This window comes from Phaseolus vulgaris, unplaced genomic scaffold (assembly GCF_000499845.2).
Source record: "Phaseolus vulgaris cultivar G19833 unplaced genomic scaffold, P. vulgaris v2.0 scaffold_13, whole genome shotgun sequence".
Classification (NCBI taxonomy): Eukaryota; Viridiplantae; Streptophyta; class Magnoliopsida; order Fabales; family Fabaceae; genus Phaseolus; species Phaseolus vulgaris.
In genome coordinates, this window is record NW_027174082.1 from 649,484 (window position 1) to 666,309 (window position 16,826).

The following is a 16,826-nucleotide window of genomic DNA, read 5'->3' on the forward strand; positions in this document are numbered from 1 at the left end:
ATAATATTTTAGGCATTGTATTTTGTGTGCCAAATTAGTGGGCCTTGAAAGGCTAAGTAGAAAGCATCCACATGACGCCACTTCAAGGCCTCCAAATAGGCGCCATGTGCCTCTCATTCAATATGACTCTTCATACTCCTCCATGCTCTTTGTCAACTTATTAGGCACCACTTGTGATGTGTCTTCAATTTTCTTATGTGCCACATGTCTTGTTATTAATGGAGAGTTTTGTAAGTCTTGGATTGCCACATGGCAACTCATCATTCAAGAGGACTAGGTAATTTATAAATAAAAGACTCTTTCTTGTAATTTCTTAGACTTGATGTTCAAGCTTGCATATAGCTCATTCAAGTATGAGAGTAATTGGAGTTCCTATAAGATGATAAATTAATATTAATTAAAATATATTTCTAAAATAGAATTACTAGTCTACTATTTGCTTATCATGTTTACTTTTGCATGTGTTTAGGTCCACATAATAAAGAGAATGAATAGGCTTAGGCAAATCACAATGAATAATGTTGTTTTTGTTAAGGCCAAAACTAAATTAACTAATAAGCAAACAAGAAAACCAATTTAATTTAATATTGATGATTGTTCATCTAATGATGAGTGGATTAAGGGAGATGAACATGAGCAAAATGAAGCATCACATATTTGGGTGAAAACTTGGTTCAATCTAAGTAAAGGAGAATGAAACTATACATCAACATGATTTAGATATTCCTAATTTGAATGGTGAATAAAATGGAAATGGAAATGATGGAGTTGAAGGTCTACGATTTAACTTGAAAGATTATTTGCTTTAGATGAATTATAGTTTTGTAACTAAGAAAGAATTCATATTAGGGACTAGATGAAATTGTTGGTTTACTGTTTTGTAACTAAGAAGGAGTTCCTATCATGGAGCTAGTAAGGAGTTGTTATGTAACTAGAATTGGCGTTTACACCTATTTACTTACTATTTTATATGTTTATATTGTTTTTGTCATGTTGAATTGTAGTTCAATTATGAGTTTCAAGTGAGATATAATGATTTTGTATGTGCATATATATGAATTTCATAAATTTTGTAGGATCTTACAATCCATGCAACGATCTCCCAATTTACAATCCATACTTCCCTTTCCAATCCTGAGTAAAATTTTGATTTTGACTACCTTAATGACAAAGACTAGAAAGGTACACATGAAAACATGGAAAAAAATATAAGAAGGGTGGGGACATGAGGAGAAATGTTTTAGAAAGAAAAATCAGTCTACGAGTTCCAAAATCTGTTCCACATCGTTTTATACATCCTTGTTTCAAATAGAAAACCTGGGTCAGTTAGACTTAAGGCTGCTGCTGGTACTGCCACAAAAAAGTCGACCATTGAATGTAGTTTTTAACACTAGTTACAACAAGAAAATATGAAACTTACCATCAATCTGAGCCCACCTACATGAGCAACCAACAGTGTTGAAGATGGTAACAAACCAAGCAGGAGCGCATGATTGGCCAGCAGTCATGCTTTTCAATGCACTGTAACCTATGTTAACTGCAGAACTATTTGATAGCTAAAGATGCTGAGGCAGCTGTTGCTTCTGCTATTAAGGAAATAGGTTGACGTGCATGGAGGCATGCACCTATATCAAATGGATGCAACTCAGAACCATCAAAAATAAGATTTACTCCAGGAAGGATTACTTCTTTACTATCACTCTCATCTGTTTCAGCTTTTAATGTGTTGCCTTGAGTTTCTTCTTCAATGGGCCTTGTGGAAGCTTCGTAAACAGGAGTTAAGGCATAAGATCTGCAAGCACCATCCAAAAACACTAGTTTCTGAGAATTTGAATCATAAGGGAACTGAAGTTATGAGCTAAAATCAACAGATGGAAGGGAGATTATACCAGGTTTTGTAGTATTTTAGTGTCTTGGGTTTTTATAAAACTTCATCATTCTAATTTTAAACTATTCCAACCGTATACCCTCACATGCTAATAAAATATAGATAGAAAAATAGAGGATACCAATGCAACGTAATGCCAATAAAGAGTTATAAATACTAGAACGTATATTGATTAGCATGGTTTCTAGGCAGCAGAATAAGTGGGAACAGTCTCAGATTAGGATAAAATTGTATATAGTCAGTCACTACCACTGTCGCCATACATGATATGCTAGACAAACATTTAAGATATTTTATTCACCTTCAGTACACACCACCACAGTTGCAAATTTTGTGTTCTTAATTTAGAATATATCAATAAATTTTTACAGTCACTGGACTAGATTACAGAAACTAGGTGATTATGGTAAACCGTGTTTTTAATCTCATATATTTGTCGTTTAGAGTTTAGAAAGAATTCAAGGTTTAGAAGTTAACAAACCTAAGAATGCTGCCATCAAAGCTTAAAACTTCAGTTCGACAGCGTTGTCGATTAGCAAGTTTTAGCCTTCGATGCTCACTTGAGGCCCCTGCAATTGGAGAAGAAGGGTCCACAAGCGGATTCCACTTTCCACTAGCATAATTCATTAGTTGTCGTGGGGATCCCTTGGCTTTCTGCTTCAAGTAAAGAACCTTCGCAGCAGGACCTGTTGCTTGGTACTCAGCACACATGTCATGCAAGTTTTTCCTTAAGCTTTGCATTGCATGATGGTGTTCTTCAAATGAGCCAGATTGAAGTAATTGAGATGAAACAACCCTTTGACATATATTTCTACACAACTTGGGACTGAATAACGGAATCCCAAATTCAGCACTCAATGGGACCCATTCATATTTCTCTCCTTCAGGTGCGAACTGGTCTGATTCTCGTCCAATAAATAATTTCAGCAGACGAATATACCCAATTGTCGGTAGTTCCATCTTGTCAGCCAAATCAGTCAAGAGAGAATTCAGTTGTGAACATTCCCCTTCACATATTCCTAACTCTTTTCCAACAGCGGTAATTGATCCGTCAAAGTTCTTTAAGGGCAGAGGGATATCCATTGTAGTCACCTTTCCAAATTCATCAAGGTCAAACCTACTTAAAGGCTGTACCAGCACAGCTGAATGTTTAAGAAGTGAATTTAAACAATGGAGGAGTATACTTCCCTTTACTAAATTTCCTTCATGCTTCCCTCCCAAACCTCCTACTGTGGAACCATCCCAAGACCATATGAGAGCTTTCTCACAACCAACCAATGGAGCAGGAAGTAAGCGCAGACACTGTCCTTTCATCAGAACAACTGATAGAGGCCCACACGCTACAGTCGAATATAATACCAATTTCATCCAAGGAGTCATAAAAGAATATGAGAGGGGACCAAAATGAACCAGACCTGTGGATCCAGGAAGAACTGATGAATGAGGAAGAGGCACTATAGACAGAACTACATCATAGTCACGAACAAACAATCGATCAAGGGTTGCTGGAGCAAGTGAAGCCAAGCTTTCACAGCGGAGAATGTCTACACGATATTTCTTAATTTTTTTCAACATTTCTTTTCCAACATCGGCCTCTTCAGCCACTAGTTTCTCATCATTCTGAAGTTTTCCATCTTCACTGGCTTCGTCCTGTATATGACTATCATCATCATCAAAAGCAATAGAAGAGGTTCCACTAACCATATTACTAGGAGTAGCTTGAGTGGAAGCAGGCTGCACCGACTTCTCTAGATCTGAACTTAATATATCATAATCATTCTTCCCAGCTTCTGTAATACCATAGTCTCCATATTTGTCAGTCGAAGATATTTCAGATATTGGAGAACTAGACTCATCATTTCCTAAAGTAGCCAGGTCTATCTTATCTTCACCAACTTTTGCATCAGAAGCAACTCCACCAGATTGTAGACATTCTAATACACAACGCAAGCTAAATGCATGATTTGCAAATTCCTGCAGCTCTCCCTCAAATTTGGCACCTTCCAGAGTGCTAAGATCCTTGCAAAGATCAGCAATGACGGCATGATCCAATTTCCCCGCTTCATAGAGTGTAACCGCATGAGATTTCAGGCCTGACAAAGTTCAGGAAGAATGATTTTGGGTAATAGCAATATACAAAAAAAAAAAAATTCTCAGACACAGAAGATAAAAGACAAACATGCTCAAAATGAATAGAATAATAAAAATTCACAGCTTAGACATAGAACTAAAACGCATGGATTATTATCACAAATTGTTAAATTAGAGAACACAAAAACATTGCACTGAATATGGTGTGTTTGAATACAACGGATCTAATTTTATGTCGACTCTATATTTATTATGCATGAATAGAGGATATTTTGTTTCCTCAAAAATAAAGATTACATGTCTATAATAAGCAAAATATTTTATTCTTATTTTCTTCAATAATGAATAGACCAAAAAGAAAATTTTACAGCTTAAAAATAGAACTCAAATACACCTGTTATTATTAATGCAACTATAATTTCTTATATTTGGGTTGGGACCATAAAAACAATCCCATTTGTTTCTTATAAGTAGGACTAGAGGGAGCAAAACTTATATACTTTTTTACTTATTATAGATATATTTCTTAGATTTATATCATTTAGAACTTTTATTATTATTATTATTATTATTATTATTTAGCTTATTATATTATATATTTTGTTTAACTTATTTTGTATTACTATCATTTAGAATATTTCTAATTATTTAGCTTATGAAATTGTTAATTTATTCTTGTAAGCAGGTTCAACATCTATGCACCAACTTTGGAGAGGGGGTTTGTCAGTTGTATGTATGTCTACTTTTGCAACTAATTTTCAAGATCAAAATATTGTGATTTTATCCAATTTGATTGCTATTTTGTGTCAGAACCAAATCTCTCTAATTTGATCTGATCACCTTCTATTTACTTTCCTTTCTGCATTTATTATGTAATTGAACAACGCTGCCTATATATGTATCTTTTTTTATTCCCCAGCAGTCCCTAAAATCACCAAAAGTATTAAGGGTTAGAGAAAGAAAGAGAAGTAATATGTATTATTATTTCCTCAATCTGATGCTAATATACATATAATATTTATATAAGTAGATATGGAAGGTTACAGCAACTTGTAACAGAACGCTAACTGAAACTATCAGACTAACTAACCAGAGGAAAAAGTATATAATACAACAACGCTCTGAATAACAGCCTGTGCACACTCTAACAAACATCAGCAGTACAATAACAATAAAAAACATAATTCAAAAAGTTCCAGCAAATGAATTTAAGCTTTAGAAAATGATGAAGGTATATATACCTGGCGAAACAGAACCCATCATAAGATATGATGTTATATTAGCATCAACTATGAAAGCAACACGTGTATAGGAAGAATGATCGCCTTGGTTGTTATCATTATCAGTGAGCATATTATCAAAACCATGACTAGCAATAGAAGCATCTTCATCACTGATTACACTTTTTGGAGACCCAGGTATGTTTGCATCTTGGAGAATAGATGCTGGATCAATTACTTTCGTTGCCCATCCCAATCGACATACAAAAGATGCAGCAGCCTGCAGTTGTAACAAGTCAGCCTGTAGGGTTGCTGCCAATTCAGCAACAGATGCATTTTCATTTGAAACAACAAACACTGCATATAGTAGCCTAGATGAAAAAGATATGGTGTTACTTGTGGAAACAGCATCTAAAAACAAAAGGATGGAAAGACTGGAAAAAAGGCATTACTCTTCTATAGGATCTTCGTAAGACTGCTCCCTGTTGGAAACGAAACCTTCGAGCCTGGAAACTGAATCACCACCAAAAGTATAAAAATTGTTGAAAGAGAGAAAAAATAGATGGATGCAACAGACACTGAAAACTGTTTGTATGGACTACACTATAGAGTCTGTTTTATAGAAGTTTATTACAACAAATACAAAGAATTATCGGAGATTTTATTTCTATGTATACATGATATGATTTGGTTCTTGCTCCTCTATGTAAACAAGTTTCCTCCTAGAAACATATAATACCCATAAGCAGATTTCTTATATGTGATTGGTGTAGCATAATCTGCATTAGTATAAACCTCCATGATCAATGTGCCTTCTCTTTGAATAAGAGACCTTACCTTGGACTTGCTTTCAAGTATTACATGAATCATGTAACTACATGCATTCTTCTCACAAGTCATACAAAAATTGCCTAATTAGACTAACATGCAAACAAATAAATTAGCCTACCTACTATGGGACAAGTAAATTATTTTCCAAACAAATATCTGATACTAAGATTTTTGCATAGGAGGACTTTTTTGTGTGAATAACTCCTTTTATCAATTGTATTTTGTTAATCATTTTCTTAATGTTGTCATTATTAGTAATTTGATGTAAGCATTTAGTTACAATTGACATGTCAAGTTGTTACAACTGACTTGGTCAAATAGACGAACTTTTTGAAGTCTATATATTGTAAACAGAAGCTAATACCATGTACGAACTCAGTATATTCCATAGAAAGTTTTCCTTTATATTTTTCTCTTCTTTTCTATCAATATGGTTGCTAAAGCTCTTTGATTCATAACCATAGATTTTAAAAACCATCCACCGCCTTCTCCAGCATCTAAAACATTGATTCATGCTACCACTCTAATTACAGTCTTCACCAAATGCTACAACCCCTATCTCATATTTTCGCACTTGGTTAACGAAAAATAAGATGACAAAACTCCTTACATGGCATCAACAAATTGAACCTGTCATCATGGCTCGTAGTCTTCATCAATATGTTGTTTCACTTTGGATTCCTCCATTATTTCTTAGAGAGAAAGATCATAATCTCAATCAATTTATTTCAGTTTATCTTGGGAATAACAAGATTAGATGTTATTTGCTTTGGTTTAATTGTCACTTTCAAGTTTGACTCTCTCTCGTGTCCTTGGGTGTGTTCATGCATAATAAGTATGTGAGAAAATGCATGCACATTTCCACCACCTAACATGAACCCATGCTCGCCAACTACAATCTGAAATTCACAATTCATCCTTGGAAATCGCCATGGATCCAAGTTTAGACGGTTTGACTCAAAATTTTGATTTTGTTATCGCTTTCATTTAGAGTCATGTTGAAGATAGTTCTATTGAAGAAGCTCAAGGACTCATTCTAGCCCAAGAGTTACATTTGCTAAAATATTGCAAGAAGGTGTCCTTTGATTCTACATTTTCACCTCTGTTAATCTCACTCAATCTACCTCATAGAATGATGTTGATCAACATCAAACAACATATGCCCCTGACCATAATCCTAATTCGACTAATTTAAGTTACACATTTTTGTGGCTCTGGTCAGAGTCGTGGAGGTCATAGTTCTATTCAATGCCAAGTTTTCTTCAAAATTGCATGTTATCTCATCAATTTAATAGCATTATTAGCCACCGGTTCTTGCCAACATGAGAGCTTCTCTATGGTTTCTGTTGGAGATCTCACATCGATTAGAGATTAGAGCCTTTCATAGTATATAAGTGGGTGCAAACCTCACCCCATGAGCCAGTTTTATGGGGTTGAGTTAGGCTTAAAGTCCACTTCGTAATATGGTATCAGAGCCATTTCGAGCCTATCCTAGCGAGTGTTTGTGTTTGGCCTATCGTGTCACCCGCTATCGGGCTACTATCGGACCACCCATAATATATAGTCTCACGCACGAGTTGGCAGTCTCGGCGTGAGGGGGGTGTGTTGGAGATCTCACATCGACTAGAGATTAGAGTCTTTCATAGTATATAAGTGGGTGCAAACCTCACCCCATGAGCCGGTTTTATGGGGTTGAGTTAAGCTTAAAGTCCACTTCGTAATAGTTTCAATCTGCAAGACCAACCTAAAATCAATACTTTATTTATACCTTAGTGGACCCAACACTTACAGCATTAAACCCAATTCTCTTTGTAGTGGATTCCACCTCAACAATTTGGTAGACCTCGACAATCGTAACTGGTGGTTGCTAGTACTGAAATATCTCCTTCAAATGGGTTTCCTTATTCAAGAGCTTCATAACATGTGACAAACACCTCTCAAAACATTAACAAACCACTCCCTTTGACAATCTAGATAAGACCTTCACAAGCAATGGCCAAGGTCCTTCAATACTCTCTTTTGGTTCTATATATTCTACTTTTCCCCATAATTCTAATGTTAATAACCTTTTACATGTTTCTTTTAGTGAGTAAATACCCGAATTGATCTTGAAAGATGGGGGAACTGGCAGATAGTGCTAAACTCTAGGAATAAGAGAAAATTTAGCTGAAAAGGTCCTTCAATACTCTCTTCTGGTTCTATTTATTTTACTTTTCCCCAGAATTCTAATGTTAATTTTGTTTTCATAACCTTTTACATGTTCCTTTTATTAACTAAATACCCAAATTGATCCTGAAAGATGGGGGCACTAGTAGATAGTGTTAAACTCTAGGAACAAGAGAAACATTGAGCTGAAATTGTGTTTGAGACATAAGTGTTTTATTTATATTGAGAAAAAGGAATCAATACAATAAATAGAGGAAATCTGATGTCATTTAGTAACAAAGATATGCTTCAAGAATAACTAAAAGCATTCCTAATAATACATATATATCTTGACATACTTCATTATATAGGATCAGCTCCTTATTTTTATAATCATAAGAAATAGGTCCTTGAATAGAATTTTCATTTAAATAGGTCCTTGAATCATAACTATGTTGGCACGTTAGTCCCTCCATTACATTGCAAAATATGGTTCCCAATTTAGTTTAGTTAGAAAATGAATGGATGACATGGCACCTAATTCGAAGTTTCTCACTTACATTGGAAAATATGGTTTCTAATTTAGTTTAGTTAGAGAAATCGGTGATTAAAAATGTCAACTAATTAAATCTCCATAATCCTTATATACGACTTTGTAATCATATGCAATGATATTTTGGAAGTAAAGCCTAGAAAGCAAAAAAAAAATAGACTCAAACTTTAACTGAAGACAGACCTTTAAAGCGATCTTCAGGATATACAGGAACATCAAAATAGATCAATCCTCGACTATAAAGACCCTTTACAACATCAGGATCAAACAAGATAAATGAATTTGCTTCCTCCTTACAAAGTTTATCTATCATGGCCATTTCCTCTTCTGAAAGTTTCTATAAAGGCAAAAGATAGCACAAGAAAAAAATAAAGTGAATACCTAAATTATTTCTTATTTCCAAATAAACACAATGAACAACATTATTGCAAATGAACCCTTCTCCATTAACTAGGGTGAAATGCAGACCGTACCTTAAATTCTTCCAAAGTAAAGTTCACCAAACAAACTCCCCACCAAGGTTCAATAGGAAAATCCACAGGCTGTGTAGGTAAAAGTTCTTTTGCAATTGACTTGTTCAGCTTCCACATGATTTTCTGAATACCCCAAAAGAGGCATTGACAAGTAAGGAAAGAATGTAATAAAATGATTATCCAGTATAAATATGATATGAGGAAAATATTTAAAATCAGATCAATGGTATATAATTAAGAAGTGTCAGATGAAGATAAGGTATATTATTCAGTTTGACATCTCTGGAATCAATACCTTGCCTGCTTACACCAAGTCTTTAAAGGTAATATCAGCACCACGATTGAAACAGGTACTAAAACAATCACGGAAATGCATACAATATCATGACATGAAATACAAGAATCAAAAGTATATTTCTGTATACCATATTGGCAAATCTATCTAGTACCTTAGATCTGCACTTGTTCATTATATCAATAAATTCATTCCTCCCAATTCCTGTAAGCCTTAAAGCATCAGCTGCACTAAAATTCGGGATGCTGTCATAAGGTTGCTCTGCATATAATTAAAACATGCAGGAAACTTTTAGGCCAGCTCACTAGCAAGCAAATATTTATTATTTTGCACATTAATTAAGCACAAATATTTATTATTTTGCACGTTAATTAAGCTATAGCACAAAATAAAAAAGTTAATAATACTAGATGGAGTTCTTTGATTATTAGAGTATGTACTTAGCTATACTGTATACGTAAAAATTGTTCTACGTAGTCAGAGCTGTTAGCTATTGCTAACAGCTACTTCTTGTAACCTTTTCAGTAAAGGCTGTTAGCTATCTCTTATGTTGTAAGTTAGCTAAAACTACTTATGTACGCTTCTCTTTTAAATATGTTAATAAAATGAATACCATTCAATTTGTTAAACACTTCTCTCTTGTTCCGTTCATTTTACATCATGGTATCCAGAGCCATTTTTTCAACGTCTCCTCTTCCCAATTTCTAAGATTCCTTTTCGACATCCCTCATGGCTTCCACATTGCACTCCTTTCCAACCTCCATTGTTGAGAAGCTTGACAATTCAAATTATCTCCATTGGATGCAATATCTTGAACTAGTAATTGAACCACATAAGCTACAACGATTTTTCATAATCTTGTGGTTGTGCCACTGCATTTTCTCAGCAAAGTGGATTGCACATTTAATCATGTTAATCTATGAAGTGTGAGAAGTTAAAGATCAGACATTACTTATTTGGTCTAAAGAAAAGGGAGGAGAAAAATACATATGTGGGTCGATACTGGACCCTCAAAGGATCAGAATTATTGGTTTTGTAATACTTTTCATTGAAGGAAATATATTGTGTTTGTCTTTCTTATCTCTGTAAACTTCATTTTCCTTAAGTTTTCTGATCCGGCTTCTATCTATCAGAGAGGATTCTCCAATTAGACATTTGAATCGCATTTAGCACATGTTAAATGTGTTAGATCCAAAGGCACATGGAAAGCATGAAACACATGATGGGTGCCGCACATGGGGTCTTTTGGGGCATGGAATTTGAAAGTTAAATTTCAAATCGATGCAAGCAGGCTATGGTTAGCTCTTCCTACAAATTGACATGTAATCAATTCATTTCTATACTTTAGAATATAGTATAAAATTGATGCCAATTTGCATCTTCTCTTCTCTCAAAAGACACCTTTGGAGCACTCTCCACTTGAACTCTTCCACCAAGGAATCTTACTGGTGATCTAGGGTCATCCAAGCTTCTCCTAGAAGCTATTTTTGCCTATCTCTTCCATTGTTCCACCTTTAACAATCTTTGCTTCTGCAATCCAACCACACTCCAATCGGTTCAAGTATCCGAAGCAAGGCCATCCTCCATCATTGAATGAGAATTCTCTCTAAGTTCTACATTAGAATATTTGATTCTTATCTTTGAATTTCCAATTCAAAGAGGTGAATCTTCCTCGACTCATCAATTCCTCTTAATTGTGGCGTCAATCCAGGTATATTGGAGTTTCTTTATCTTTGATGTTTTTCGCATTTTCGACTTACTTGATCCTTCGGTGGAAATTATCAGGAACTACCATGCACGAGGTTAGTATTTCATCTTCATCAGTCCCTATCCCTTATTGATCCAGCCACTCAACAGTATATTCCTTATGTTGCTAGATTTGTTAAAACCTCAAATACTTGGGTTAATCTTGATCCTGAGTCTGCAAACACGGATCAGCCTAGTGCAATGTTAACAAAATCAAATATCACGGGAAATAGAAATACTTCATGGATACCAGATTTTGGTGCTAGCTTTCATGTTTTTGCTAAACCACAAAATATCAAGCAACATAGTCATTTTGATGGTTTGGATGAAATATTTATTGGCAACAATGAAGGTTTAAGCATTTTCTATGTTGGTTTCTCTTCTTTTGTTTCACCTCATGATTCACACATCACTTTTAAACTTCACAATTTGTTACATGTTCCATCAATTACTAAAAATGTGTTAAGTGTTAGTCAATTTGCTACAAATAACTTTTTGTTCTATCAATTTCATCTTGATGTCTGTTGTATAAAATCTCAAGGGACGAATAAAGTCCTTCTTCAAGGATTTGTTGGTGCTGATGGACTTTATTCATTTCATAATCTCAATTTTCAAGATAACTCCTTTGTGCTATTGTCATCTTCCAAATCCTTTAGTGGTTCAGCCACCCATAGCTCTTTGTAGTTAGAGCTAACGAAATAATGCTAATACTGTAAATTCTCGTCATATACAAATAACATCTGGTAATATCAGTTTGTGGAAGACTAGGTTGGGTCATCAGAACACTCATGTAATGAAAATTGTCATGAATCATTGCAAAGTTTCTTTTGTCCTTATGCCTCTGATTCTATCCATTCTTCTTTAGAACTAATTTTCACTGATCTTTGGGGACCTTCTCTCACATTATCTCTTATGCAAGTTACAAATATTAGGTGTCTTTCATTGATGCCTATTCACGATACACTTGGATTTTTCCTATAAAGTCTAAAGTTGAAACCTTGTTTGTTTTCAAACAATTAAATCACTAGTTAAATTATAACTTCATTTATAAGAAAATGTCAAATCAGATTAGGGTGGAGAATATCGACCTTTTAGGATTTTTTAGGTAGTCATGGTATTAATCATAGACTCATTTGTCTACATACACGTCATCCATCTCTAATCTATAATCTTCTAAGTCTAATTTTGTGTTTGTTCCAACACCAGTTGTTAACATGCACCCATAATTCATCCTTCATTTTTTCTTACCCATTTGGAAAATAGGTTTGAGTAAGGTGTGAATATTGGATTTAATAACACAACACAATTGAGAATCAATCTTTATCCATTGTTCATGGAGTTTTGGAGGAACAGATTCAGAAGCAGCAGTGAGATGGATTTGTATCTCAACCCACTTAACCATAACCAGATTTCCGATGTCCAAGTGAAATAGTTAGACTCACCCACCTTCTCAATACTAACAATATGGCTAGAAAATATGGGAGTGTGGTGTTGGAAGACATTTTTCTTGGAAAGTTAGGAAAAAAATAATGAAAAAAAAATAAGGAAACGGAAAAGTAGATCGGACCACCAAACAAACTCCAATAGATTTGCCACCACTAGGTTACGAGCACACGGGGGATGAGTAAACTCTCAACCAAGGGTTTCCCTCTACAAAGGGTCAATGCTTAATTTACAATAACCACAAAGCTAACTCTCTCCCATCCTTCTTCCCCTATTTATATCTTATCAACACCCTCTAACTAGTTGATTAATATACTAAATATCCTAACTAACTCATTAATATTCTAACTAACCTCTCCTCCTTATATCCTAACAAAGATAAAAGTAAATGCACAACTCTTCCAGTTCCAACCATTCAAGTTTCAGAACAACCCACTGTCAAAAATATTCTCACAGATACTATTCCTATGGTAGTCAATAATATGGTTAAGATGCCATGACTTCCAAAAGAAAGCACTTAATTGCAAGCTAAATGCAGCAAATATTAATCAGGTCTCATTATTAAGGGATAATGCATTACAGAATTGAAATATGTAGAAAGTTACCATTTCTCATAACTTCAAAAATCATATCACAATAATATCTGAAAGGCGATACTCTCATTACACGGCAAATATACTCTGCCAGATGATACGGAAATAGCTGCAAGTTGAAAACTGAGAATATTATATGCAGATGCATAGTATAAGATTTAGAGAATAGTTGAGAGAGAATTTCAATTCAGAAAATATTTTTCAACCCAACTGAAATCAGTTACATGTGTGTTTATACACTGTACTCTAACTAAGTGGGAACTAGAGTCCACGGCTATCAAACTTGAACTAACTGAGAATTAGTTAGAGTCTACTGCTGACAAAGTGTAAACTACAGATGATATGGAAACAGCTACTATACTATTGTTGTACAAAGAGTAAACAAAAGAAACAAACTAAAAGTACTATAATACTTTGCCAAAAAAAAGTAAAACATGAGCTCAATGGTTAATATCCAGGTTCTGAATTTCTTGTCTTACTGGTGTATGGGTTTATTACCCCTTTTACCCTATTTGAAAAAATCTTGCTTATAAAACAAATGTCCAACATCCAAGAATTGGTATGTAGTAGTTATATCTGGCATCTAACTACACAAATGAGATCTTTTGTTTACAAAATGACAAGTTGGTATGATTAAACTATTCATTATTATAAAAAAATTGATTCAAAAACAAAAGAGAAACAAAATCCAGTTTTTAATTATAATGTTGAAATATTTATTTTAAAGTATTAAAACTTCAATTATCTCCCATAAACATCTTAACAACAAAGTTTTCTGATCATTGTTGATGTAAACACTGTAGCATTTGATAGATAGTATCAGAATCAGATAGCATTTAGTGCAAGACATACGGCAAGATTCTTCCGCAAGTAACGCATCATCTCTTCATAATATTCGCTTTCTTTACAAACTTTACGAGCAAAACAACTATTCCATATGAGTCTCTTCTTTATGCAACTTTCAATTATCCTGCAAAAAAATCGATGGCCAACAGAAAAGGAAAAGGCAATATTGATAATTGTCATATTGAAAACAAATAATTACTTATACAGTACTATGCATGTGGTTTGGACATGTGCAAAGAAGACCACCAATATCACCCATGAGGAGAGTCAATGGCATGGTTTTTAAAACTGTGAAAGGGGTAAAGGGGACCAAAATGGCATAGGAGAAAATTGTTCAAAAGAATCTTGTAGTTAATAAATGAAGCTAGGAACATTATCCCACCAGGCATAATCTTGAGATCAAGTGCCAAACTTAGCAAGTTTATCAACACATTGATTACCCTCTCTAAAGATATGCGAAAAATGGATGAACATAGTATTACTGTTTGTAAAAACAATTCAGCCATCTACTATGAAATTCCAAGGAATAATAGAAGTATTGGATGAAGCTTGAATAACAAGTTGTGAGTCGCACAATCCAAAGATTAGTCGAATCTTTGTAGACAGCAACTTCCATAGTCAGAATCAAACTCACCGTCTGTTAGGCAAAAGGAGAATGAAAAAGTGTGGAGAGTGTATTATAGAAGAAAATTAAAAAGTAGAGTAAGTTTGTATGCTGGCGGGGGGTGAGTCTGTCAGGGTTGGCCTTTAAATAGAGACCAACCTTGTAGGGTGAGGGGTTTGTTTTTCATTGTTGATTTTTGACAGGATTCCTCCTGTGTGAAAGGAACTGTTTCCTTTTTAAGTGCTTGTTGTGTACGTTAGTGGGTGCTGGAATAATATCTTCTTGAAGAGAAAATCAGTGTGTTTCCATTTAGTGTGTGAATTATGTTCTTTCTTAACAAGGCACATAACATCATCTCAGCATATCAGGCATAATAAGCACCAAGATATGAAGAGAAACAACCCACAATAGAAGCATGACAAATACCCCACAACCAGGTACATCAGGGAAACCGAACCTTTAATCACCCCATCAGTATGGCATTTAAACCAATCGCTCTCACCTAGTTCGACGAGGATAAGACTTTGGTTGTTGTTATGTAGTATCATGTCATTAGGATAATTGTATATCCTTGTGTATACTTTTAGTATTAATAATATAGTCTCTCTTTTTTTCCTCTCAACAAAGATTATGTATTTCAATGGAGACATGACCCTTGAAATAAGTCGATTTTAGCATTTTATCTACTAAAAAATACTATTTCTAAATGAGAATTAACCCTCCAAATTTATCGTTAAGCGTAGATCTTGGTTTTAACACTAAAGGCACAATATCCAAACAAAATAAAATGCCCCTCATTACTAAGAAAAATTACTTATTTTATTCTACTCTACAGTTATTTAAGATATACTGGGTTGAGATAATGATGTCCTTCAATAGATTGTTTATCCCGCTCAAACAACTAAGTCATTATTATCTAAAAGGGCACCACACAAGACATACTTGAAAATTAAAGGGTCCTGAATAGCATACTAACTCAGTACAATGGTATACATACAAAAACCTGATAGAGTGGTTTGCTCGATACGTTCACTACATTGACAGAACTTGTAATGTGTAGCCCCACCTCGAAACACACATGGCATATAAAGGATGAAAAAAATCCAATAATGAGTGGTACAGGTGAATCATGTATTTTTATTTAACAAGCTTGCAGAAAACACTGTATAATACAAGTTTATAGTTATTTCTAGTATAACAGAAAGTGAGGAATTTAGCTTCACGACCACTATGCGTGTTTTTTTAAGCCTTAAAAATTCTTTAAAATACAATGACCTACTGCAGGAATCCCAAGAAAAAACACTCTAACCTTCTGTGCCATTCTTCTTTAGAAGAAAGAGTAACTTGAATCCTCTTTGGAAGATTCTCCCAAGTACACTCTTCCTTAATCGCTTTTTGCAACAATTGTTCCTCAACTGTCACGGGAGCACGCTGCATTTTTTCACTTCCCAAACACCACAAAAGTGCACAGAACACACACAGATAGGTGAAACTGCAAAATTGAAATCAATTAAAGCAAATCATACAAAACAAAACAAAAATCAAACAAGATCTACTGTGAAAGCCAAAGAGAATGATCAGAACCTGAATACTAATAGTTGAATTCAAGTGCGTTTAGCTAATTGAAGTTCTAGAGCAGACACTGTTGGAGTTTTTCTTCTTTTCTTTTGCACGAGATCGGGCAGAAGAGAAGTCATTCGTTAATTTGGTGGAAATTGAGAGTAGTTAGATTCCATTCAGTTTCTGATCTACCCTTTAGGACACCCTGTCAAACTTCTCTTTTTTTACCTCGTCAAATAGTTAAAATATCAAAATTCTCCATTTAATGTTTATTTTAAAACATTTTTTTAAATACATTTTACAAAAGTTATCTTAAAAAATTCGTTCCAAAATATCTTATACACACCTTAAAAATGTTATTCCGAAAATCTTTTCTAAAATATATTTTTTATAAAACATTTTTCAGAATATATTTATAAATTCTGAGAAGAGTGTAAATCAAAAATATTAATTCGGAAGTCATTTTAAAAAAGAAGCAAAATCGTCTTTTCATATATTAATGGATGCATAAATAACTTTGATAATAGGTACAGGAAGA

General features: G+C 34.3%; 1 protein-coding gene across 6 annotated transcripts; it reads right to left on the bottom strand.

Annotated features, from left to right (window-relative positions):
- Positions 1 to 1,226: 1,226 nt before the first annotated feature.
- Positions 1,227 to 16,522, bottom strand: LOC137816898 (uncharacterized). Of its 6 annotated transcripts, XM_068620065.1 has the most exons (12): positions 16,313 to 16,437; positions 16,038 to 16,220; positions 14,131 to 14,248; positions 13,291 to 13,387; positions 9,651 to 9,757; positions 9,497 to 9,554; positions 9,202 to 9,324; positions 8,912 to 9,065; positions 5,652 to 5,712; positions 5,221 to 5,570; positions 2,370 to 3,981; positions 1,227 to 1,792 (listed from the first exon to the last, which is right to left on the bottom strand). In XM_068620065.1, exons 7-12 carry the CDS (start codon positions 9,316 to 9,318, stop codon positions 1,546 to 1,548), a joined length of 2,541 nt encoding a protein of 846 aa, XP_068476166.1. In that variant the 5' UTR covers positions 9,319 to 9,324; positions 9,497 to 9,554; positions 9,651 to 9,757; positions 13,291 to 13,387; positions 14,131 to 14,248; positions 16,038 to 16,220; positions 16,313 to 16,437; the 3' UTR covers positions 1,227 to 1,545. The 6 variants fall into 6 exon arrangements, with proteins under 6 accessions (XP_068476166.1, XP_068476159.1, XP_068476164.1 ...); XM_068620058.1 differs by lacking the exon at positions 9,497 to 9,554 and having other exon boundaries at positions 16,313 to 16,522; XM_068620063.1 differs by lacking the exon at positions 9,497 to 9,554 and having other exon boundaries at positions 13,291 to 13,401; positions 16,313 to 16,455.
- Positions 16,523 to 16,826: the final 304 nt, after the last annotated feature.